Source organism: Diprion similis, chromosome 1 (genome assembly GCF_021155765.1).
Source record: "Diprion similis isolate iyDipSimi1 chromosome 1, iyDipSimi1.1, whole genome shotgun sequence".
NCBI lineage: Eukaryota > Metazoa > Arthropoda > Insecta > Hymenoptera > Diprionidae > Diprion > Diprion similis.
Window position 1 is genome coordinate 12,875,996 of NC_060105.1, and position 25,796 is coordinate 12,901,791.

The 25,796-nt window shown below is 36.7% G+C and overlaps 1 protein-coding gene across 2 annotated transcripts in view; it reads right to left on the reverse strand.

Moving 5' to 3' along the window:
• Positions 1–740: 740 nt before the first annotated feature.
• LOC124408141 (protein Skeletor, isoforms B/C) overlaps positions 741–25,796 on the reverse strand; it is a 91,211-nt gene continuing 66,155 nt past the window's right edge. For both annotated transcript variants that reach the window (XM_046884882.1, XM_046884873.1), the window contains exons 5-12: positions 11,984–12,222; positions 10,189–10,369; positions 9,607–9,627; positions 6,800–7,166; positions 5,542–5,862; positions 3,905–4,028; positions 2,023–2,317; positions 741–1,092 (exon numbers count right to left, since the gene is read on the reverse strand). In XM_046884882.1, coding sequence (XP_046740838.1) covers positions 946–1,092; positions 2,023–2,317; positions 3,905–4,028; positions 5,542–5,862; positions 6,800–7,166; positions 9,607–9,627; positions 10,189–10,369; positions 11,984–12,222 — 1,695 coding nt within the window. In that variant the 3' untranslated portion in view covers positions 741–945. The remainder of the gene's footprint in view (positions 1,093–2,022; positions 2,318–3,904; positions 4,029–5,541; positions 5,863–6,799; positions 7,167–9,606; positions 9,628–10,188; positions 10,370–11,983; positions 12,223–25,796) is intronic.

The following is a 25,796-nucleotide window of genomic DNA, read 5'->3' on the forward strand; positions in this document are numbered from 1 at the left end:
TCGTGAGCAACATTTTCATTTAATTTTCCACTGAGTTTGTGTTTTCAGAATTATATAACTTTCTGCGGTGAAGAAAAATATAATCCTCCATATTCTTTATGCAAAGATGACTGATTTTTTAGAATATGAGATTTGTTTTTGGGTAGATTTTCAGCAATAGCCCCCCCCCCCCCCCCCCCCCTAAAAAGTTCTTTCTATCGACGGAAAGTGCTAAGAATTTTAAAGCAAAACTTGCGAAAAATTGTTTAAATTTAGGGAAGTTTCATATCTTACAAAAAAAAAAAAATGGCCAAAACGTTGTTGCTTCACCGATTCTCATCATTTTACGATACGTTAGAGTACATAAAAAAAATATTACACACGAATCTGTTTGAGCGCTTGAGCCGTTTCAGGGGTAAGAATCATCCCTAAAGTTTACCCCGAAAAAATATAGGATGCTAAACGTCATTACTGAGAAATCATAAGGAAAATCAATTTCTGGGGGTAAAAACTTCAGGGGTGGTTTTTACTTCGTTAATGGCTGTGAATCAGCGTGTGAAAATAATAGGTGTCTAAGGTTTTTTGACGAACAACAACGTATCGTATAGAATGTAAAAATTCGGTGAGATACACCGAAGGTATTTTCTTTGTTAGTACATAAGATAACGAATCAAAATTGCAGCTAAATAAGAATGTTAGCATCTAATTGTTTACCTTTCGTTGGCAAGATTACCGATATATATATATATATATATACCTAATTTTTTTTTTCTTTTTTTGTTTTGGTTTTTTTTTCGTAAAAGATGAGTTACTTTCTTACAACCTTGTATCATTTATATTTACTTTACAACCGATACTCTTTGCACGAAGCACCTGTAGAACTTTCATTGAGATTTATTTGTTACCTTTCACTGTTTGCTTTAAACTTTCATTTGAACTTGACAGCCGTATTTACGTGTTGGCTATTCATCTTAAAAATGACAAAAAACTTGTTACCATTATAATTGTCGCCCGAAACGATGTTAACATGACTGCTGGGTTTCCATTTTTCTGAAGCTTGAATCCAGGGTCTACCACACGAATTTTCCAGCCCAAGTTGTTGTGAGAATAACACTGGAATCACGAAGTGATTCAGTAATATCTTAAATATTTTATGAAATTTATTGAATATTGTTATAAATCGCTCATCTTATTGTTTCATCGTGAAGACAAATCGTGCTTCAAGTAATGAAAGAGACGAGAAAGAGACGTGAATAATTTGGGCAAGTGTAAATTTTTTAGGGATCTGAAGATATTTTTTTACATAGTTATATATACAGGTGAAAATCTGATTTCATACGTATTCAATGAAAATGTAATGATTTTGTTAGCTTGAAATCGTAACCCCTTAATGTCTACAGAACCGAATCTCTGTTTTATGGAAAAGTAGGTGTGCTCAAAGCCTTTTAGAAGTTTAGAAAATGTAGCTTTTGTCGCATTGGGTTGTAGTAAAAAGGAACACTTTGAAAATTCTATTAATTGCATGTTCTTCACCATTTTTTCTACCGCTAATTTATGGTTTGCAAAATTTTCTTCGATTTTAATATCTTGTGACAAAATATCTTCACGTTATTGAAATAATGATTTTTTCGATTATTATAATTTTTTCTCTGATAATCAATGAGTTCTTGGATTTTCTTTCTAAGATATATTTGATAAGAATATTTTTTAATGATCGCAGAAAATATATATTATTTTATATTATGTAAACAATTATTTTTCTGCTTTTCTTCCGTAAAAGTCATTCCTCTGGCCTGTTATTATCAAGTTAGGTGTATACACTAAAACTAGCCAAAAGGGCCCTTAAAACTCTTCAATATTGAGATCAAAATTTTTTTTTTTAATTTATAGTTTGTTCTACATGAATGCTTTGATTTGACATAAAAAATCAGACTGATTAGCGTATTTCAACCATCAGAAAAAATCGGCAAAATCAGTTGTATCTTGACATATCACACTAGGATGATCCCTCAAAGGGTTCTCTGTATCCACGTTAAAACTGACCTGATAATACAACAAGTCCGGGGCGTCTTCGGGGACCGTCCACGTGAGGACAGCAGGTTCGCCCTCTTGGCACTCAAGCCTCAGGGTATCCGCAAAGCTCTCAAACGTTTCCGAATCCTCGCTCATGTCGATGGTCTTATGAACCCATTCGCAGTACCGTCCCACAGCTGTAGGGTATGGTACGTCGTCCGTGTTCCATGCCACCCCGGCGTAAACCTTCTGCTTTCTTTGGTCAGCCGAGTTCCTTTGACCGAAGCCACCCTCAGGATTATCGGTTATGTAGAATGGATGATACCTGGATCAGAAACGCGGGAATTTTCTACATACACTCGAAGCCCTGCATATTCTCAGTGAATTTTCAGGCCCGATGAGCGGAAGGAGCATGATGATGAGTTTTAATGGATTGAATATAAGTCTCTACTCGTTTGGTACTTTTGTATTGGGATTGTCACTTTGCGATGCGTTATCTGGTGGCAGAAAATCAAACTAATGAAACCGGGCTGACAGCTGACTGTTGCCATGGTTTTTTCACGCGTGGATGCTAGAACAGGTACATTATTGATTACGTTTCGCTAAATTATGTGACACGAGAAATTTGTAACCCGAAGAATTACGAATTGCCTCCGTTAAAATTGAAAACTTAGGTTATGTGGTGATAAAATGGCGCCAACAACCAGACTTTGACGTCGCGAGGACATTTTCCAATAGTTCAGGAGCACTTTGATGCATAATAAATATTTTTAAATTTTTGAAAAGGATGAATGTACAATACCCCATATTTGAATTGAAACTTTTTCTGAAATCAGGGATTGAAAAGTGTGACCACTAGCCTCGGTCTTCCGTATGCAAGTTTATGAATTAATATTTAGCTTGCCGTAGTATTGTCAACCTAATAACAGAAAAAATGAATCTATACTTGAGGTGATGCTTTTTTCGGTCGCATTTTGAGATAGTATGTTATTGTTTCTATACGTCAATTTCATCGTCTGGACATTTTTTCATCTGGCTTTTTTTTGTTACCTGCTATACCACTTCGTTCCGTGGTGCTAGTACACACGGTGTCCCCAGAACTCCTACGACACGCCCCTTTCTTCGAGGTCAACGCTTTTAAGTGAGATGCGTACCAACTGTCTAAAGAACTCCCCGTATTGTTAGGGAATTATTTTTCTGGCGAACGCTACCCTGCTCGGTAATGTCATCATGTATAGTTGTACTGAGAGTTATTTAAAGTCTCGCTTGTTTTTTCCCCACGCAGATTCAACGTCACAACAATTAATCGCCACCGATCTAGGGTATTTTGGCGCAGTTGCTACACATCTTACTGACTTAAGTCGAGTCCAGTGTGAGAGAGAAACTTTTTTGGAGAAAGAAGCTGCACTCCTAGGCACACCATGTATACTCACACCAATCTTTGTGTCCAGTGACTTCGACGGTTCGAAAAGATTTGTCCAAAATTGGAAACACTTACGGCTTAACTTATTCTAGCCTTCGGAGTGTCACAATCATCTTTGCCGTTCGTACTAGGGAATTGTGTGTGTGTCATTTCGAATGTGCCCTATCCATTGGAAGCCCAAATTATACGCATACGTGATAACATGAATAATATAAATAATAAAAATAACGTTGGCAACAATAGAAACAACAGCAACAACAACAAAAAGTTCGAATCTTGGACATCGTAATCCACTCGCGAGAGAAAACCAAACGGAGAAACTACGGTTAGCGACTCATCCGGTGAATCTGTGGAAATTTCGGAAAAATTCCGGACAAATAAACGAAAACGGAAGTTTTCAAAAAATTTTCGGACGAGCGGGATAAAATTACTGGATAAGTGGACAGACCAAATGTATTAACATTGTTTTATTTAAAGGTTAAATATTACCTGGCCGGATTGTTGGGATCTAATCCGCCTTCGACGGTGAAAGTGTACGTCTGGCCTCTTTCGACGTAAATTTCAGGAATTAAGAGATCGTTTATATACCACGCAATGCCCCACGACGGTTGACCTGTAATTAACAAAAAAACGTAACCAAAAGCAGCACAAAAATCGACCGAATGTAGGAATTTCTATTGAGAAGCCAAGCCAATTATTCAGGGTTAAAATTTAGATCTATGTATAATAATTAATCTTCACATCTTACAGTATGCATTGGCAATAAGATAGGGAATTCCATCACATTTGAAACTTGTAGGACTTGTATTTGCAAGAAAGATGTTGATTAGGTTTCTCATGTTTGGCATTTTGAACATTGAATATTGAATTTTTCATTTATGTTCTTAGTTCCAGTAAAGAAATTGCTTGGTATGTGATAATTTTTAAAGAATCGGTCAAGGATATGTTTTCGTGAAAATAGAAGCTTTCACAGTCCTACTCATCTTGTTTTCGTAAGTAATTTGTCTCGAAAACGATTTTGGCGTTTGTACTTTGGAGATGATATGTTATGTTATTGTGTATGTCACCAGGTCTGCAGACCTTAAAATTCTTTTTAATTGCAATTCTATATTAATGAATTGCAAAAAAAGTCAAAGAATTTGACACTGAAACCTCAGATTGCAAATTGCATCACAGCTTTTGTTCTATACGCTACCAACACAATTCTGAAATAATTTCATATTTTCATGAGTTGAATCGTAACGGAAAAAAAATTTGCAAATAATGTCAATTCCTGTCGTTATTTAACCCTAATTGTTAACACTTTAGTAGAATCGCACAAAGGTCATACAGTGTGAAATTCACTACAATTCAAAAATGTAATATCCTACTTCAACAATGAGTTTCAAAAATCTGTAACAAACTATGTAGCTATTGTTTAAGAATCGCAGAAAAAGCTCTCTCAGGTTTCCTATCGAAACTTGATTGTTTAAATATTGTAAAACATCGGGAAAGTTAAGGTACTAAGGGACTCTACGAGGAGTTTGAAAAATGTATGGCGTGATATTCAACCCCCAGTGACCAATTAGGGTTAAACGAATATCTCGAAACATACTAAATACAATCAATAGAAACGAAAAGAAAACAACTTTATTCGTGAAACTTGACTGGTAGTTAAAATTTCAAGTTAATGAAAAAAGTTTAGGTAGTGTGTTTCCTTCATGTTTTGCGTGGTGTGAGTATACACGGTGTGCCTAGAACTCTTACGACACTCCCCTTTCTTCCAGGTCAAAGCCTTTAAGAGAAATGTGTACCAACTATCCGAAGAAATCCCTATATTGTTAGGGAATTATTTTTCTGGCGAACACTACCCTGCTCGGTAATGCCATTTTGTATAGTTGTGCTGTGAGTTGTTTAAATTCACGCTCATTTTTTTTCACGCAGATTCAACGTCACAACAATTAATCACCACCGAACTAGGGTATTTTGACGCCGTTGGTACACATCTTACTTAAGTCATTCCAGTGCGAGAGAAACTTTTTTGAAGAAAGAAGCTGCACTCCTAGGCACACCATGTCTATTCACACCACACCACGCTCAGGGGGTGAAACTCAGTTTGTGGAGGTTTTCAGTATTCGACTTATTACCTGTGATTGCCGAATATCCTCTGAGACCTCCAGTGGGTCCGATTCTAGCGCTGAATGTGGTTTCTCCGGAAATTTTTGCAGGCGGCCACGGAGTTAGTTTGGATGGCCCAGGAATCTGGTAAAGTGAGAACTTGCACCGATGATCATTTTTTGAAGTGAAGTCTATTTGTACGTCTTCTGTAGTTCTGTCGAAGCTTTCGTGGGCGTTTGCTTCTCCCCTCGAATTCAAACGCCCGATAGCAGCAATCACGCTGACTTCAGTGTCCGGGATCATCTGGTCCATTGTTAACTCGTTTGTACTCACAGGTCGCATGTATTTCACTGTGGATCCACAAAATTTTCTTAAACACTTATTTTTGAAATTAATCGGCAGAAATTATCAATTACGAATCGAGTTTATTTCGCTATTTAATTCATGGTAAGAACATTTTCATTTCATTCAATTGATCCCGTGAAGTCACGCTTTTTGTGGAGATTCGTAAAAACTCGCAAGGTGCAAAAAAACTTGAGATTATTTGTTATCGGAAGTCCGTGTTTCGATCACACATTTGCTAAGGAAGATCTAATTTTTTTTTAGTTCTGTCGAAAAAAATTTTTAAACTATTTCGAGTGAAAACGGAAATGTTCTCTATTCGACCAATTATTCTTGCAATTTTCCATTTTGTCACATTATCAACTGAAGTAACTGCATTTTAGTTAGGAAAAAAATACAAAATCACACCAGCTAAAAAAACAGGTTTTCATTTCACATATAGACTTTTCCTGAAAAAAGTTTTTGGCAATACTGTGCGTAAAATTCTATTTTACGCATTGTTATGAGTGCGTAAAGTGGCACTTTTGGATACAGTGTGCGTAAAATGGCACTTATCGATACAGTTTTCGTAAAATCCAATGGTCGATTTCAGCCAATTTGATACTAAATATTGCGTTTTCATATATTTTCTGAATTCCTTCCGATTTTTTGGTGATTCTTTACGTTCATATACACTAATAATAACTGTGGTGTTTATACTGATTTGGAATATTCGAAACTACTCTTGATATACGTTCATCGTTACGTTTGAATCAAACATGAAAAATAGAATTATTACTGGTTCGCAGGCCATTCGTGCTTTCAATCGCTACTCGTGCGTAAAATTGCATTTCACGCACTAGTTGCATAATACACTATTCATCGATTTTAAAAATAGCAGGTTAAGAAAGTTCAAAAATTCATTTGAGTCGACATGGAATTGTCCACCATTGAAAATTCACTTACCGGAAGTGATGTCATTTTTTCTCTCCCCGTGAAGGAGGACGACGTCGTTCTTTCCGTGAATTCTTTCATCAGGGCAGACACCCTTGATGCCATCGCACTGAGCGAGATCCGACATATAGTAGTCGTCAGCGTGGAACTCTTTAGTTTTTTCATCGTACCAGATAACAGTGACATCTCCTCCAATCATCTGCGCTTTACCCTGCATTCCCGACAATCCGAAGGCTACGTACTGATCCTCCCGTATCCTGGCTGTTACTCGGATCTCCACATTTTCTCCAACCATCTCCCACTGCACTTGAATTCGGTCGTTCAACATCTCCCTGCAGTTCGTCAAGATTGACTTTGGTGGTGCTCGCGTGCTACTAGTCTGTAAAATCCGAAAAGGATTTATTTCATGTTGTTTAATTTTTTATCGACAATTAGCAGCACTTTATTTTATTATTGTTTATCTTTGTTTTTGTTTTTTGTTGCAATTATAAAATTGTATCTAGGTTACGTAGAAAGTATACTAGTTAAGGGAATGATGCGTAAAAAACCATAATGAGGCCGGTTCTGCGTACAGATTTCGATACCGACATTTACCGACATTTTAGTCACTTCACAGCTCAGACACAATTTCTTTTTTTCGGTGAGAGTTATCTCCACTCTGGTCGACTTTATCGTTCATTGGAAAAATATCTTCACGTCTGCGCCCGGTAATGTCTTGATCTTTGATAAAATAAACAATAGTAACCTGTAGTGTGATACTAGAGTTTCATCCAATGTCGATTAAAAAAACTGTGGTAACGTAGAGCGCAATGTAGCAGATATTTTTGCAAAGATGGATAAAATCGACTACAGTGGGGATAACCCTCACGAAAAAAGCTTGTGTCTGAGCTGAGCAGCAATTGAAATGTCGGTAAGATGTCGGTATTGGAATCTGTATGCAGAACCGGCCTTATTATGCTATTCGTTAGCACAGGTGATTCCGATTACATGATTTACCTAATTTTAGTGAAGGACTTGGTTCATGTCAGACTAATAATTAATAAGTTCAGTTATATGAACACATTTGACGTTCGTTTCAATCAAATACTGTATTCGAGAGACTTTGAATTTGAATTTGTCGAATAAAAGTTAAAATCACTAAATAATTACTTACGGATCTGTATAAAGTAGTTTAATGGACACGAAAATCTACTTGGCAAATGTTTGGTTGGACGGACAAATTTCTTTTTTTTTTCATTTTATTCTATTTCCAAATTTATAGTGATTAAAACGAACTTTACAGAATCAAGTGAATTCTTTTGAAAATGAATATTGCTTAATAAATGACAGCGCTCATAGGTGAGAATTATTTTTGTAAATGTAGATCTCATAAGTGATTTAACTCAAAATTATCCCTGCCAAAAGGTAAAAAACCATAACATGCAGTTTTAAAAAAAATCAAGCTGAACGTAAAACAACGAAGGCATGCGTGTTATTTTCGTGTTGCCTATCATACTAACACAGAAGAGAAAATGTTTCCAGGATAAGTAAGTGCATATATCTGTCCATGACGTTAAAATTTTAGTATTTAAAATCAGCAAACTATTTATTTTCAACTATCGGTTTTCAGTTTATTCATAACTGAGTGCAAGCTGAACAAAGAAGAGTCCAATTTAAAAATAACGGGTCAACCCAAAGTTAGGTCATTTTTTGCAATTTGATAATGTGGTCGACAGAGTACAAACTTTATACGTTGTTCTTGAAACTTTCAAATTCATTTTAAATTATAATGTTTGTGATTTTTAGGAAATATAGAAGATTGCTTACGCTGCAGATATTTGGAATACGTTGTTTAATTTAAATATCAACGAGTTTTGAGCATGGTGTCTGTTTTACCGACTGCGCAGCGTTGTTTGGCCGTCGATAACTAACAATATTTAATCGGAAGACTACGCCCTACCAAATCGCGGATTGTTTTAGCGTTATTCTGTAAAAGTGCTTTCAATTAAACTTTGCAGAACATAATAAAGCACCAATGGCGCTTTAATTTATTATTCTGCAAACATGTAAAGTTTTCTACGGCTTTTATATCATTCAGTGTAAAATTATTTTTAGAATTTTAGCAGTAACCGAAGTATTTTGGAAAACATTTAACATTTTCGCTGTGACCATCAGTTTCTTCAAATATTCGACTTTATTTAACAGGTTGAGTATTCTACCACTGATATCGGGAACTATAGTTCGGGACCGAGTCATCAGGAGCGCTCAAAGGTTTTTAGAGTTCGAATGACATGCTTAAAACTCCTTAAGGAAGCATGTACTGATTTTTATTTACAGCGGTGAGATGTTAGAAATAAAATTACAAAGAAAGAAAAAACAATAAAAAAGTTTAGCAAGACTTACCGCGTAAGCGAATATCACGTTGATTTTTCTTGCATCTAGTATGTAAATAATAAAGTTTACGTGTACATTCTACACGTAGTGATGTAACAGAAGCGGGGAAAATAATGTAATTCATTACTTGGGAAAAGGAAACAGGCTTTTTATTTAAAAAGTTTCAAAATGTATGATATGTATAAATGCTCATGCAATAAAAATCAATTAAATTTCAGGCACGCATAAATAGAGCTAAATAAAGAAAGTCAAAGAAACAGTTTTTTCATAAAACTTCAGACTGGACATGCTCCACGGATTAAATAAGGACATTTATTCAATTAATCGACTATCGTTTCATCTCTCACCCTGATATGAGAGAGTTGCAATGCTTAAAATACCCTTTCTAATCTTGCTGACATTCTAAACAAAAATGAATGACACTCATGTTGTAACATCGTACTCACAGGGTTATACCACCATGGCGGCTGTGCGAACACGAAAGTTTTCATTAGTTCAAGTTGATATTCATATATAAATGGCAATAACAGTGAGTCTAAATCGAAAACTCAATAATTGGAACGTTTCACCCTTACTGAAAAGGCTTTTAATGCAGAAAAATTAATGATGAGTCACGAAAATCACTTGTTAGTACCTAATACCCTCCTAACAATAAGAAAATAAACAGATCATTGTTAAAAATAATTGTAATCATTATCCTACGAGTGAACAATAGACAAAGAAAACTTCCGATATTAAGCGTAGTCCTACCTACATGTTGCAGAGAACCAGAATACTTAGTTTGATTGCTTGGAACCTGTATTATTAAAATCTCGTATCAAAATCGAATAGACCCGAAAGCTTGATTGAGAAATTTAAAAAATTGATAGCATTGGAAAATTTTTGAAATTTTTGAAATCTGAGCTGAAGAACGGTCTTCTCTTCGGCTTGCGTGTGTTTGAATTGTGTTTTCTTTTTCCCCGTAACACGCTCTTCTTAATGACGTCGTTTCTTCTGGTTCTGTATTTCAATAGCTCGTCTCGATTTACCGTTATCTTCGTTTGTCCAAGAGCCGGCGGTACGTCGAGGTCCTTCGGTATATAAACGTGGCCAAAATTGTGACGGTATTGTACGCACCATACAGAAAGCCATTCGATATCGTAGACGGTCAAATTATCAGGTAGGACGATCTCGATGTCCTCACCTTGGTATCCGCGCAGTGGATCTAAACTGCCAAGAATAAGGTCAATCGTAATAATTTAAATCGGTAATAGAATGAACTTCGAGAAGATGAAAATTTTACAACGAATTTCTGAGAAACGCTGATTTTACGTAATTCGAAAAGAGGGGGATTACGCAGAATTTGATGGAAAATCAAATTACAGAGAGATGGCAAAAAGCGCTAAAAAATTCGCAAAAATTTTCACATAGATTTACACAGAAAAAGAAATTGTTGACTTTACCAAATATGACAATCAGAGGAGACGAAAGACATGTTTTTATGTTTCAAAAACGTGTCACTCAATTTAACTAAAAAAGTGCTTAGAACAAATATATGTGTTATCAAGTAAAACCACATTTGTTTAAATTCACACATTTCTTTCGTTATATTTGTCCAAATTTCATGATTTAGCCTGACAAAACACGGAAACTAGTTAATTCAATATTTCGTACACATTTTTTAGTCTACTATACCCACCGAGCAAACGGAATTTGACAATCATCATTACTTAGTAACTGATATTTGAGTTTTCGTTAAGTATGTGAACAAAATGTTATTCAATTAATTTGATCATATTTGGTAAACGATTCGTTTTTGTGAACAAATAAAAAAAAATATTCCGTTACTAAAAAAAAATATTTTCACACAAGATTCTGAATGAAAGAATTTTTTATCGAATAACTCTATTCTCGAGGATTATAGAGGTCTGAAACTTGGTGTATATTTCTAGTCTGACGTACACTAAACTATTTTGGAATTACAGACAACAATCAGAACTTTTACCCAGTAGTCGGTGCATGAATTCAAATACACAGTCAACTGAAAACTATATAATCCAATATTTTTTGTAACCTGAATCAGTGCTAGAATGGTTGAAAAAATTTTGTTTTCACAATAACTGAACCGTTAACAAGATATCGAGTTCCTATTGTGTGTCTATCAATTTATTGAGAACCAAACTTTTTAAAAGCATAAAGAAAAGCATATCATAAAGAAAAACCTTGTACAATAAATATATAATAATACTAATAAGATAATATTTCTTCGCGTTATATCGATAATTTCTTATAGACTGGATAAAATTCATACTCCAATTATAGTCAGAATTTTTCTACATTTTTTTATATTTCCATATATCTGTCTGGCGGTTCTACATAAATTGTTCGTTTCTATATTGAACACAATGAATCGCACTAAACCTTTCGTTTGAATTAACGTCATGCAGTACTTCTACCCTTACCGATCGAGCAAACTACATTTACATTTCACTGGACGGACCTGGCTTGAACGTGTCCAAGATATTCAAGGTCTTCCTTCTAGACTACAGGTTCGTAGAACAGGGCTCAAGATCATATAGTACTTCTACTTTTACCGACTGAGTTTGTTTACCGACCAAGCGAACTCGGTCGGTGAAGGTAGAAGCAGTACTACATGACCTTACACCCCGTTCCGCGAATCTGTAACCTAAAAGAAAAACCTCTAATATCTTGGACTCGCTCAAGACCACGTGAAACCAGTGAAATGCAAATTGCCGGTGAGTTACGACGGCCGACTGATGAGGTTATTTCTGGGATTTACTCATCCACTAAAGGCTTAAGTCTACAGAACTCTAGTCGACTTACCTTCCCATTTCGTTTGGCACCTTGACACCCAAGGGATTCGGTTCGGTGTCATTGCCCACCCAGAAGTAAGCATCGGGTCCTTCGCCGTCGTAATGCAGGTTGGGAATGTACAATGTTTTGCTGTCCAAGATGCTGATGTTCCCGCTTCGCAGGCCGTGGGCGAATCTTGAAAATTCGGGTAGAACGCGCGGCTTCGGCACATCGAGGTCACGCGGTATAAAAACGTCTCCGAAGTCGACCTGTGAGCACATCAAATGAGTACAAGTTGAAGGAGGAAGACAAACCGATTCAAAGAAACACTTAAATGAGTCAGTACATCTTACAACGATTTCCATAGGGAAAATATAGGAATTATTCACTAGGCTCGCTGTATAAATTCCCGATCAACGTCTAACGGAAGACTGTTGCTTCTGTTTTTTGTTCATAAAATGCAACATGAACTTGTTATCACCTTACAGAGTAGCTTTTCCATGACCACGCACTCCAGCATCCGTTCGTTCGAAAATAGCTATTTATGTGGCATGCCCGTAAACCGCCTGTTTTTTTGGCAAGGATAAAGATTTCAGGACGAGCTGAAGGCGAGCCGGAAGCGAGTACTGAAATTATCCGAGCCAAAAAACGGTTTACGGGCATGCCACATACAATATTTTTTACGGTGTGGGCATTGAAAAGCAAAACGAAGAGTGAGGTTATGTCGCGATCTGTTCGACGAAGCTACTTTATTCGGCAGTTTGGGATGCGCACTTCGAACTGCGCATCAAAACTGCGGAATAAAGACTTTATTCCGCAACTTTGTTCGCTGCCGTATAAAGGGTCACTTTACGGAAACTGCCACAAAAAGCGGACTTTTCAATGCCCATGCCGTAAAAATATAATTTTGCGGTAGGGAAATTTGGGACACTTTTGTCAGATGTACATCAAAGTACGATAATCTCGTTAATCTTGAAACACACGCCAAGCAGGATACTACAAACTATTATTTGTATATTCAGTGATTTTTTCCTATATTTGTCACACGTATCTCACATATATTCAAGCCACCGCATGGTTTACTTATATTTGTTTTTCCGCACACATATGTCACACGTGACACATATTTTTTTGCTATACTTGACACAATTGGTCGAACAATTAGTATCTCTTATTTCTTAATGAGCTCTTATCTCCAGTACATCTTCTATCCTTACGATTAGCACGCAAGCTTCTGGCAGTAAGACAAAATCACCCAGAAATAATAAACAAAATTACCAAAGACAAAAATTTGTTTATTTTTATTTCACCCAAACGCCCGAAAAATGCATGCTGTAAACATTGTCACACATGACTCCGAAACGTCTGCTTGCCTGGCGTCTGCTGGTCTGTTTACATCTACGTCATAAGTCTGGAACTCATTATAGAGTCTAACAGTCTTTCCTTCATATACATCCATTTGCACAGTCAGTTTAAAACTACCCCCGATACATTCTGATTATTGGGTTATGGTTTTGAGATAAATTATAGAGTTTGAGTATAGCGCGTTATTCGATTTATTATTCAGAGGACTGTCCGGAGTGAAAGCTGTCGGAGAACTGAACTGTTGAACAGTCGAACAGAATGTATCTAGCGCTGGTTGTCTTTCGGCGTTTATATACCTCACTATTTGTAAACAAGGGTAATCTTCTCGAAGGAAGACCCAACGCCTTTTCTTTCTTCGAGCCATACACACTAGACTTAACATTGTATGTACATCAAATATATTCTTACTATACTAGATTAATTTTGCTCATATTCCAACACTGATCAAAGTACATCAGTTTTCCCTTGCCCGAGTTCGTAGTTTTCTCCCATTCTCTTGTATCCTCGACCAAGTTACATAAGGACTCGCGTATACCTCGTAGATCTCTCCAATCGTCAAGTCGCACTTGATTTAAATGTATTTCAACGAATACTAAGCAATTATTTCGATAAAATAGTTACCACATTATCCCGATAAATTTTATACAAACAAATCTATGCTTCGAGAACAATCTCTCGAATGGGGTATGATAATGTCGTTGACATAAAGCTCGTTCAGTACACGAACGAAAAACCCACCCAACAAAAGGGTGAAGAAAGAAGACCCCCGTTCTGCCAGAGGCAGGAGACGATGTTGGGCATCACGAGGGATTTTTTCCCTTTCCCACTTTTCGTTCTTCTTCTTCTTCTTGAGAAAAGAAAGCGAAGTTCGCCGCGCGGTTCCTCACTCTTACCCTAGTCTCTCACCCTCGTATATAACCCACGGTAGTATTTATTTGAAACCCCGTCAAACGCTGAAAGACGACTTAGAGACCGGTCCCATATAATACGAGAGCTTCCCTACCCCCCCCCCCCCCCCCCCCCTCCAGGTTCGCCGCCCCATTCCGAAGGGGTGCTTTACTGCCACGATTGACTCGCTGGCAACGATTTCTCAGCCCATTCTAAAACCCCGGGACAAATCTATCCGAGAAACTCAGGGGGACCTTTTCCTCCACGCTGCTAGGCATCGTCGCATATAATTCTACGTTCGGAATTCCGTACTCCTCACGACGTGCTTGCAGACTCGATTTCTTACGAGGCGGAACTAAGCACGGGGACGTGTTGCATCGAAAATGGAATATCGAAGGGAAAAAACGAATAAAAAATAGAATTAGGAAGTCACCAGTTCTTAGTCATTGCATCATTGGCGCGGAGATGAAAGGGAATGAGGTGGAAAGTGTGAAAATTTATCATTGAATGATTTTCTGCGTGTGGCAATTAATATAAATTCATATTTATAGATAGATCGCAAGCTCACTAGAAATTTGGAAGATTTTTTCTTGCCAAATTTTAAGCGAGACCCAATCAATGAATAATAATAAATATTATAAGGAAATCGTATTTTATAGTTATAATTATGTTTAATACTCATTGATTCCTGGTGAATAATTGATGACATTATTCAAACTTTGGCTGCATAGACTTAATATGAGTGATTTATTTACAGTATTACAAAACATGGACTGTAGTACAAGCTGTAACAATTTTTTGTAAGGAATCTCTCTTTGATAAATGAATAATCTACTAGATTCAGAAGACTTAGGGGGCAGATAAGAGAACAGTTTCAGACTGTTTAAGCAAATTGTGTTAACAGCTTTTTTCAGCTATCTTTTTTCAAGTTTTATCGGAAATAGTTTTACTATAATAGTAGTCGTTTTATAAAATTCTACAGACTCCTTGAAATTGAAGATTTCAAAGAAAACTCTTTTGTCCTCGCTTTTTCAAATTGTGGAGGTTTGTGTTTTGTTAAAAAAAAACTTAACTTTGTTACGTTTTCCTAATATTTTTTCGTAAATGGTCAGAAACAACTTTGCAACAAAACCTGAAACAAAAATGTTCGTAAAAGATGCGAAATAAGTCATTTGGTATCGAAAACGCGAAGAACGGAAAAAAAGCAATCACACGAATGACATCACCTTCAACAAAATGTATTCCGCGAATGATATCATTTATAGTTCTGTTGACTCCAAATTTTTTGGGATCTACTCGATATTTAACCCTGTACGGTCGCACTAAGGTTTTGAATCGCTTTAAAAATTAAAAAACAAATTTACGAATACTCTTAAATTTTTCTAGAATATGAATCAAAGATTACTTCGGTACAAAAGTTATTATATTCTACACTATGCGTTGGTTTCTGAGCGAAAACGCTACAAAAACATGTTTTGGCTTAAGTTTCAACAATTAAAAAATGCACCATACTAAATAACAATTGACCGTGGATCGTTGTCATAGACACCCTGATGTATGTACAAGGGAAACTGGGCTCTGATCGTTTTTGCCGATAAAAGTATAATTATTGGATCGCTTGGAAATGCACAATTTCAAGGAAATGAAAATCAAGGATTTTCATGAAAAATAAATGAACGATCATTTTAAGTGAAAAAATGATGTTATTTTTATGCAAAAAAGAGATTAGAAATGAAAAATTTTACTGAAAGAAAAAATAAACTAAAAATCAAAAAATTGTATTTTTCAAAAGAAAAAAATTCTTGTACCTTTTTTTTGCTATACCGTCAATCACGGAAACATATAAAACCATTTAGTCAAATCAACGCTTCACTCGATTACGACAAGAAAGGCTTTTGTTGAATCAAGAAATTCCTTTAACTAAATCAAAATTGCTGGATTAAAACTATCGTATTTGGGACAAACAAGAGATACTTGTTTGTAGCAAATGGACACCAACAAGATATAATATCTTGGTTTACAATTTCTTTTCTCTCTGTGTGTGTACAAATCGCCATTTCCATGCGCTCCCGTTTCAGCAGCGCAAGTTTGGCGTGAGTTCGCATGAAAACAGAAATTCCGCGCTGACTTCACATACCCAAAAAGCTAGTTTTTTTTCAAGGGGGGTCGAGCAAAAAATATTATAGAAAAAAATACGACATACTTGTATTGAAATGAATCGAAGATCGATAAACCTTTGAATTTTGATTCATGGAGGATCTATTGATCGATTGCAGTAATTGAAACGATTTGCGAACTACGAACGAGGTTGTTTTCAGCTGCAGTTCTGTACCACATATCAATACAGAGCATCCGCGTTATGAATATGCATAAAACCGAGCTTAAATCACGACGTTATTTCCGGCGAAGTTATGAAGACATTTATTTCATTACACAGGCTTACCAGGCAGATGAGGTATGCCCTCGTTCCTCTCGATGGAACAGTACATCTCCATATATGGGACATTTCAAGTGAAATCGAGGAGTCAAATATTTGCCTTGTGTCATCAGATACTTACATACGTTTTTTTTCCGCATTGATTCCATTTCAAAAGAAGCCTAATTTTTTACAAGAATTTTCTTGACGCGCGACGATTGTTGTTTGTTTTTTTTTTTGTAATAACGGAATAACTAAGAAAACACCATTTTTTAAATTCCGCGATTTTTTCCACAGATTCTGGGTGAAAAAAAAAAAAAAATAATATCTATCATAATTATAAAGTGGGCTGCGGCTGCCTAATATTTTCGTTACGAAAATAAAATTAAAAAAAAATCAATTCCAAAAAATATTTTGGAAACTGAAAAAAATGTAAAAAAATATGAGGCAGGCTTTCTAATTATAATAGATGTTATTTATTTTTGAGCCGAAATCCGTGGAAAAAATTGCAGAATTTTAAAAATGGTGTTTATTTAGTTTTCTTTTTTGCTTACACAAAAACGATCGTCGCGCCACTTGAAGGAGTAGCGAGAAAATTCTTTAGAAAATTAGACTTCTTTTGAAATGGAATCAAAGCGAAAAAAAAAATGTATGCAAGGATGTGATGACATGAGGCAAGTGATTCCTCGATTTCACTTTGAATGTCCCATACGTACGAAGAAACTCTGCTTTCTTGTTCTCCATGAAGATGCTCGAACGTAATCAGCCTCTATATAGTCTACGGCAAATGCATTTCTACGACGAATCGAGTAAGGGGCAAATGGTGTGCAGACTGTTTTACTGATTAAGGATGAATAGTGCCGGGCAAACTTTAGTTACTTTAGTATTTATGAGCCTGAAAATGATAGCAATGGAGATTGGAGAAATATGAGGGGTAAATTACTGAATTAAGGTGCTTATAAAGACGCGTTGTACACCTCGAAAACGCGGGGATGCAAAACTCCTATACCGCTCAAGCGATCAGAGTGAAACTTGGGCAATTAATGCCTTATTTTGGCAAAAAGTGGAGCGTCTTTTTAATTTTTCAAAATTTGGAAAAAAATCTTACAGATTGGTTACCACACGCAGAAATTGGCCAAATTTTCACAGTTGCACTGAATGGATCGAAATCACCCGTATGATGCCACTCGGCGGTGATGAAACACACATTTTGTGCCCAGTCCTATGAGATTTGATGGTGAAATGACGAAATGGCAGCTGATCTGGTTTTCGATTACGAAGAACACCAAAATCTCATTTCGGCGACATTTGTTACCGACATTTCACGCATGCCGGTAATCCATGCGTGTAATGTCGGTAAAAACTTACCGGCATGCGTGAAAAGTCGATAACAAATGTCGTCAAAATGAGATTTCGGTGTTCTTCGTAATTGATACCAGATCAGCTGTCATTTCGTCATATCACCATCAAATCTAATGGGACTGGGTTCAAAATGTGTGTTTCATCACCGCCGAGTGGCATCATACCGGATAGTTCAATCCATTCAGTGCAACTATGAAAATTTAGCAAATTTCTGTGGGTGTTAACTAATCTGTAAGATTTTTTCCAAATTTTGAAAAAGTAAAGAGACGCTCCACTTTTTGCCAAAATAAGGCTTTAATTGCCCAAGTTTCACTCTGATCGCTTGAGCGGTATAGGAGTTTTACATCCCCGCGTTTTCGAGTTGTAGAACGCGTCTTTATAAGCACCTTAAGTAGCATAATATGGAAAATAACTTAGCACTCACTCTATGTTGCCAAGATCTACTTAGTATTGCATAGATTCATTTAAACCTTTTTCCAAGTGAATGCAGTATCTTTTTGTCGACATCGCTCAGCTTTGGATGCGGAGACTTTCTCAATTCACTTCTGTGAGAAGTCAAGTATGATCTCTTTAACCTGTGAAGAACACACTTCACTTCTACTGAACCGAACACAAAATACAGGCATAAAATGGAAAGAGTTTACAGGTCCACTAATTTCTTTAGAGTTGGAATAGACAAGTTGTGAAAAAAAAAATTACAAATAAAAAAGAAATAGTTTAACAGAACTTTTCACCATTCAATTGTTTACAAATCAAATTTTGCAGCGGTCGAACATATCCAAACATTTTAATGCCATTTGTGCAGTCAGGCCTCCATTAACATGTAATGGATGTAGTCAGAAATGGATCGATTAATGGCCATATATGGCACTAAAGTAGCCAAAAGCAAACCATCACGAAATCAATAAATATGGAAATTACTACAATTTTTATACATTAGAACTGGTTGTTATCTCTTACGAGGGGCAACACGAGGTCACTGAGGGAACCATTTGGATAAGATATAATAAAATTCTGATTTCAACAAAGTGGGAGAATTGCTTTCGGTAGACTTGCATTGTATAATGAACAGACTTCTGATGAGAAGGTTTCACCAAAAATACAAACCTTAGATTGTGTGTTTCATAAGGATTAAGCATGTATGAAAAAGGTTACAGAATACCCAATATGGTATGAAATAATAAGTTGAAGTTTGATGTTGAAAACTGAGGTTTCATAAACATTGAAATCGTTGCAAGGTTCGAGGGAATTAAATGGTAACACAGGCTAGGGAAATATAACTTTTAATTTTCCCTTAAAAAAATAATCATTTTTTTTTGGCTATTTAGGAATGTTGAATTAAAATATAGGGCTAATTTATTTACAAGGCGTCGAGATTCAATTTTATGCAAGATATGCATATTTATAGATTTTTGACAAATTTTTGTGAAAAAAATCAAATATAATGAATATAAAACTGAATGCTTGGTAATAAATTGAACAGCAATGCTATATGGAACAGCGAAAAGTTAGCAAAACCGTCCAAACGTATAATTATAAACTTTCAAGAATGTTCCGACTTTCAAACTGATAAAATGATCACGCTAACGATAACTATGAATAAAAGAATTATAATTATCTTTAATCCAAAATTTTGAAGGTACTCAACAAACTCAACATTTCGATGATGAAACATATCAAATTCCTTGAAATTTGATTAAACAAGTATTTACCTATAAAAATAGATAAGAATTGATATTACATGATTGTACAATATTCAATAACACATTCTCTCTCGGACTTTACTCCCTTGGTACATAATGTGATATTTAGAATTGAAAAAAAAAAAATTTTCACACATTCGTACCTGATACCAATAACCAAAATCACTCCTCACTTTCATCAGGAGAAAACCATTGCAGAGCTGTGTTATCGAACCAAATCCATCAAGACAAGTGATAATAAATTATTATGCATTACTCAAACAATAAAGGGTTGCAAAGTACATAATATACCCCCATAAACGTAACTATACATCTATGATCACGTACAGCTATAGCTATTGTTTGAGGAACCAACCTTCTTTCAAACTGGCTGGGTATACATATAAGAGTAGGATCAATTACGTCCGTGCCTAAGCAGTTTATCTATTCGGTTGCAGGGTAGGACGATGAGGGCGAGAGCAGCCCTCGCACATCGGCACAAGATTGCTCAGGGTGTGTGTGCGTACACACCCTACGGCGCACCGACGCATAATAGCTTTGGATCCAAATCTAAATCCAGGCTTATGAGATAAACGGGTCTATTTGGAGGGAGGGCAGGGAGGGGGGGTCCAGAGCGGCCGTTGGCCCTAACGACTAGATCAAAGGTATCAAACTGACGCTTCGTCCCGGGCTTTTTGACGGTGAAGTGCCTTATATAGGTACATCTGGGTACGCGGGATGTATTATATGTATACCGCATTCGTGTAATCGTCCCAGCGGTTACCGTGGTTTAGAAAACCCACGATGAAGTTTAAACCCTCCTAGACATCCGGCCACTATCGCATTGCGGAAATGAACCTTTGACTCGATTGTAACAATTTTACCGCTAAGAATTAGCCAGAGTGTGGCTACACAAGGTACAGTCCATGGTCCTTTCCATAGCCAACGTAGTCTAATTCACAAATTCCATTCTTGTACCCTTTGAACATCTCTTCCCGCAACCAAATTGTAACTTCCATTGACGACGTTGAAACATTTTCCGACCCTCAAATTCTGCAAGATCATGCACCGTGTGGAGAAGATGAACTGTTTTTGTAGATCGTAGTGTTGATGCTTTAAGGTGCTTATAAAGACCCGTTGTACACCTCGAAAACGCGGGGATGCAAAACTCCTATACCGCTCCAGTGATCAGAGTGAAACTTGGGCAGTTAATGCCATATTTTGGCAAAAAGTGGAGCGTCTTTTTACTTTTTCAGAATTTGGAAAAAAATCCTACAGATTGATTACCACTCACAGAAATTGGTCAAGTTTTCGCAGTTGCACTGAATGGATCAACCTATCCGGTATGATGTCACTCGGCGGTGATGAAACACACATTTTCAGCCCAGTTCCATGAGATTTGATGGTCAAATGACGAAATGGCAGCTGATCTGGTTTTCGATTATGAAGAACACCGAAATCTCATTTTGGCGACATTTGTTACCGACATTACGCGCATGCCAGTAATGCATGCGTGTAATGTCGGTAAAAAATTACCGGCATTATAATTTCGATTATGAAGAACACCGAAATCTCATTTTGGCGACATTTGTTACCGACATTACGCGCATGCCAGTAATGCATGCGTGTAATGTCGGTAAAAAATTACCGGCATGCGCGTAATGTCGGTAACAAATGTCGCCAAAACGAGATTTCGGTGTTCTTTATAATCGAAAACCAGATCAGCTACCACTTCGTCACTTCACCATCAAATCTCATGGGACTGGGCTCAAAATGTGTGTTTCATCACCGCCGAGTGGCATCACACCGGATAGTTCGATCCATTCAGTGTAACTGTGAAAATTTGGCCAATTTTTGTGGGTGGTAACCAATCTGTAAATTTTTTTTCCAAACTTTGAAAAATTAAAAAGACGCTCCACTTTTTGCCAAAATAAGGCATTAACTGCCCAAGTTTCACTCTGATCGCTTGAGCGGTATAGGAGTTTTGCTTCCCCGCGTTTTCGAGGTGTACGACGCTTCTTTATAAGCACCTTAAGTCACTTTTAGACTTGACTTGAAAATACGAACATGAGAATAGACCATCAGTGTCAGCTTTCTTCGAAAAGTAGCAAATCTTTTGCGTGGAGGCGGTACAAATTACTAATCAACTAATTGTAAACGTATAACTTTGCAGGTATCTTCAAACGTTTCGATCCAGTAGAGCTAGACGAGTTCTATTCGGTATTCGAATTCTCGGAAGTTGTTTGAACGAGTTACAAGTTGATTTAGGAGGTTTAACGCGTGAAGGATGAAAGTTTGAATGTTAAACATACATATGACTAATTGATTAATTGGACAAAGTTTATGTAGAAATTCGTGATAGCAGTACGAAAGCAGTACGACACGTGGTCAACAACTTTTAGCTGTGCAGGTTCTCGCAATTCCTGATACACGAAGTTTTTCGAAACGCATTTGCTGCCAGATTAATCAGACAGGATGCCAATGGTCAGAAAGTTTCAAAGTTATGTATATTCCATGCGTGGTTGTCGTTTCAAAAAAAGAAAGTTTCGATTTCAGATTCGGTTTCGTTCGAGCTTAAGGTAAAAAGGAGGACTTGATCAAGTGTTTAAAGAATAGCACCGATTCTCTTTTAAATGTTCCTGTACCATACTGTGCTTGAAATGAATATCGGTTTCACGATTCATTCTAAAAAATATACGACCAATCAGAGAAATTCGACCACGTGATTCAGGGAACATCAGTTATTCAATTCGGTAAGAAAAATATTCTGATCTAAGCGTTAAAAATATCGATAATTTGAACATTCCAAGAAGATATAAAGTCGAGGCTTGATACTGAAGTGGACTTCCCACGTTGTGGTCGCTAGTTTTTCGTCGATATGGGTTTTCAAGGTATTTGGAGTGATATTCATGGTACAAACCCTCAGAAATAGGGTTTGGAATGATATTTCATAGCCCAATTAATACAATTCACTAGCAATTAACTAGCAACAAAATATACCAAGTTTATCAAAATATTCCGTCCACGAATTCTTGTGATCATTCCAGTTTCATCTTTACCTCGTAGCGTCACTGTTTGCTTGTGAACGGCTGGAGTAACAAAATCGAGATTATGGCATTTAATTAGCAACAAAAAAGCACTTGCAAAACCTATACTAAATAACTATATATGTTTCGATCAGTTGTGTCCAAGTGGTTGTGTCAGATTCACATATTATGTATGTGACACTGATGATTCTTGTTTCTTTTTATGTTTTGTTACGTTTTTTTGTGTTTTCTTTGCTTTTATTAGTTAGTGTAATATTTTTTGTGAAGCACATTATTAAGTATGGAATAAATATTATAGTTCCCCCCCCCCCCCCCCCTCCTACCCACCCTGAAACGTCAACATCAATAACTGCTGCATTTATTGACCTCCCGACACCAAAAAAATTACGTCCATTCGTCTAAAAGGTCGAGAAATTCGTTTATATTGGTAAAAATCTATCTCGGAATCAGATTTGTAGCAATAAAATGAGATTAAACTAATGAAACCTGTACAAATGCAATAGGTTTTTAGTATTTAAAAACAAAAGAATGATATCGTGATCTTTTCCCCTGTTTTAAAATTTCAAGTAGTTTTTTATTCCTTACTATGGTAGAAAAATATCGTGTTTGACGTATTTTAATTTACCTCGATTGACTTAAGTTACATTTTCTGATTGGTTTTTGCCGTCATTCTGGCGTTTCTTAATAAAACAAAAATGATAACGAGTGACTGGATTCTGCACATTGAAAACTTGTGATATAACTTACAATGAAAGCAAATTTAAAACCGAGTAAGGGTGTAATTAGACGGGTAGAATCCCGCTCGGATATTCAGTCTCGGCTAAACAAACTAAAGAGAGGTAATCAGAAGGGATAAGAAAATAAGACAATGAGAATCAGTCGTATACCTACTCGCCATGTTTGAAACCCTTTGGTCCCCCCTTGACCACCATACATAATATGCGGTGTCAGGGGTTGTGCCTTAATATTCACTACCAGAGAATGACATTTCCTATGCAATCAGTCGGGGGTAAGGGGTCGGAAGACAGAGAGAAAAAATGGGAGGAAGAGGGAGACGTGCCTAACGGAGTGGACCTTGCTGAGGATGAGTAGCCAATTTGCCTTACACCGGTGCATACATACATTCACCGAACATAATACGTTAAAGCACGTTATGAAATTGTACGCGACGGAAACATTTTTAGACGAATGCGTGTAATGCGTGATGAAAATGAATAATTTTCCTCAAGCTACGCAGTGTGAAACTCATTTAGAAGAAGTACTTTGTACTTTGGGGAATATTTTCAGATTTTTCACGCCTTTTATCGCTTGTTTTTCCTTCTCTTCCTTTACCCCTCAAATTGGACTTTGCATGAAAATGAAATACGAAATAAAACGGACAAGAAGAGTATCTGGTTTCTGGATCCCCCTTTCCTTGGCTAACGATACGAAGCTGGTGACATGTAATTTCATTGTATTTAATTTCTTGGGTAAAAATCATCACAGCAACTGTAAATTCAGGAACAAATGAAACCTGTTGTATTATATATTTGATTCAGGGTGAATACCGTGATCCAGAGGTATGATACTTTTCCTGTGAGCGTCTGTGAGTCGATGGTAAGACATGACCATATGGTGGGTACGTGTATGTAAATTAACACAGTAACTAACTGACGTAGAATTTGAGTGCATTAAATTGATACTCTCTAGCTGAAAAGAAGTTATACATAAAATATTCTTTTCCAACCACGTGCCGCCAAGATCAAAGGCATTGACGACTATAAGACGATTTGTCTCATTATGTTCCTCCACGGCGCATCGCGATACAATTTTCCCACTTTTTTGTTCATCAACATTTCAGTACTGAATTCCTCGCGCAGAAGCCCTGGTTCTTCGGCAATTCTCAAACGGGAGTCGATATTCAATCAAATAAATCCCCCAACAAACTAGAGGAAAAGATAGCATCAAGAAATATTGGCCCATGCTTCACTTATACGTACACACACACAGGGAGCCATGGCGGTATATTATTTTAGCGCCTTATCACCCCCGTATCAGCACCCCGAGGTTGAGGGTCCTGCCGAGACGAGCGTCGTTTCGGAAATTGAGACATCAGGCCTCGTTACCGACGATAGCTGCCACCCCTCCTTTCGGCACGCGGCATCGACATATAGCGTGCATGTACCCTACCATGTGCCAGAAATGATTGGGGATGCCGAGGGGTTGCTGCAGTCGAAATCCACGGCCAGTGACCTTCGATATCACGGGCTGAACCAAAGCTGCGATATTTCCGTTCTCCGAGTACCAAGAGCTTGAAATCTTCTTTAGGATTTCGAAATTTGACATATTTTTGGAAGGGGGTGGAAAATTTTTTATAACATTTTTCCAGACTCGGTCCAAATTTTTTTTTCTTTTGTAAAGTATCTGAAGTATCGCTTTCAGAGTTATTCCGAGTGAATAGGTTTTGGATGAGACCAAAGTGCTGAACGTAGAATTTTATAAAAAATAGACAGTTTCCAGCAAAATGTTATCATTTTCTTCAAGACAATTGAGAATTAAAGAAGTTTTTCTTACATCCGATTTACACGAAATTTTGCATACATGGGCTCTCTTGGGTCGCTGATTACGAACTGAAATTCGAAAATTCAAAATGACGGATCCAATATGGCGGACGTATATTCAGAAGGTTAGTTGATTTTGATAAAACTGTTTTTTACGTGGTTTTTGGGGTCACTGATTACGAACATAAACTTGCAATTCACAAATTCAAAATTTGCTTTCGGATTTTCATGGTTGATTTAGCAGAAAATGTTATCTTTGTTGACCAATTGTTTACATGTGCTATTTTTGCGATGGATAAATAAATAAAGGTTCAATAACATAGCCCTGACAAATGATTCGCAATTAGAATCCAAAAATCTTGAACTTTTTTAGGTGACCGATGTATAATAAGAGAATAAGACTAATTGCTTGTGATTTTAACTAAATGGATCGATTAATGCATGTATTAAATTACTTTACGACGATTGTAAAATTGCAAGGATAAGCTTCAAGTTGAAGTCGAATTCTCTTTGTAAAAAAAAGATTACAGATTATTGGCTCGA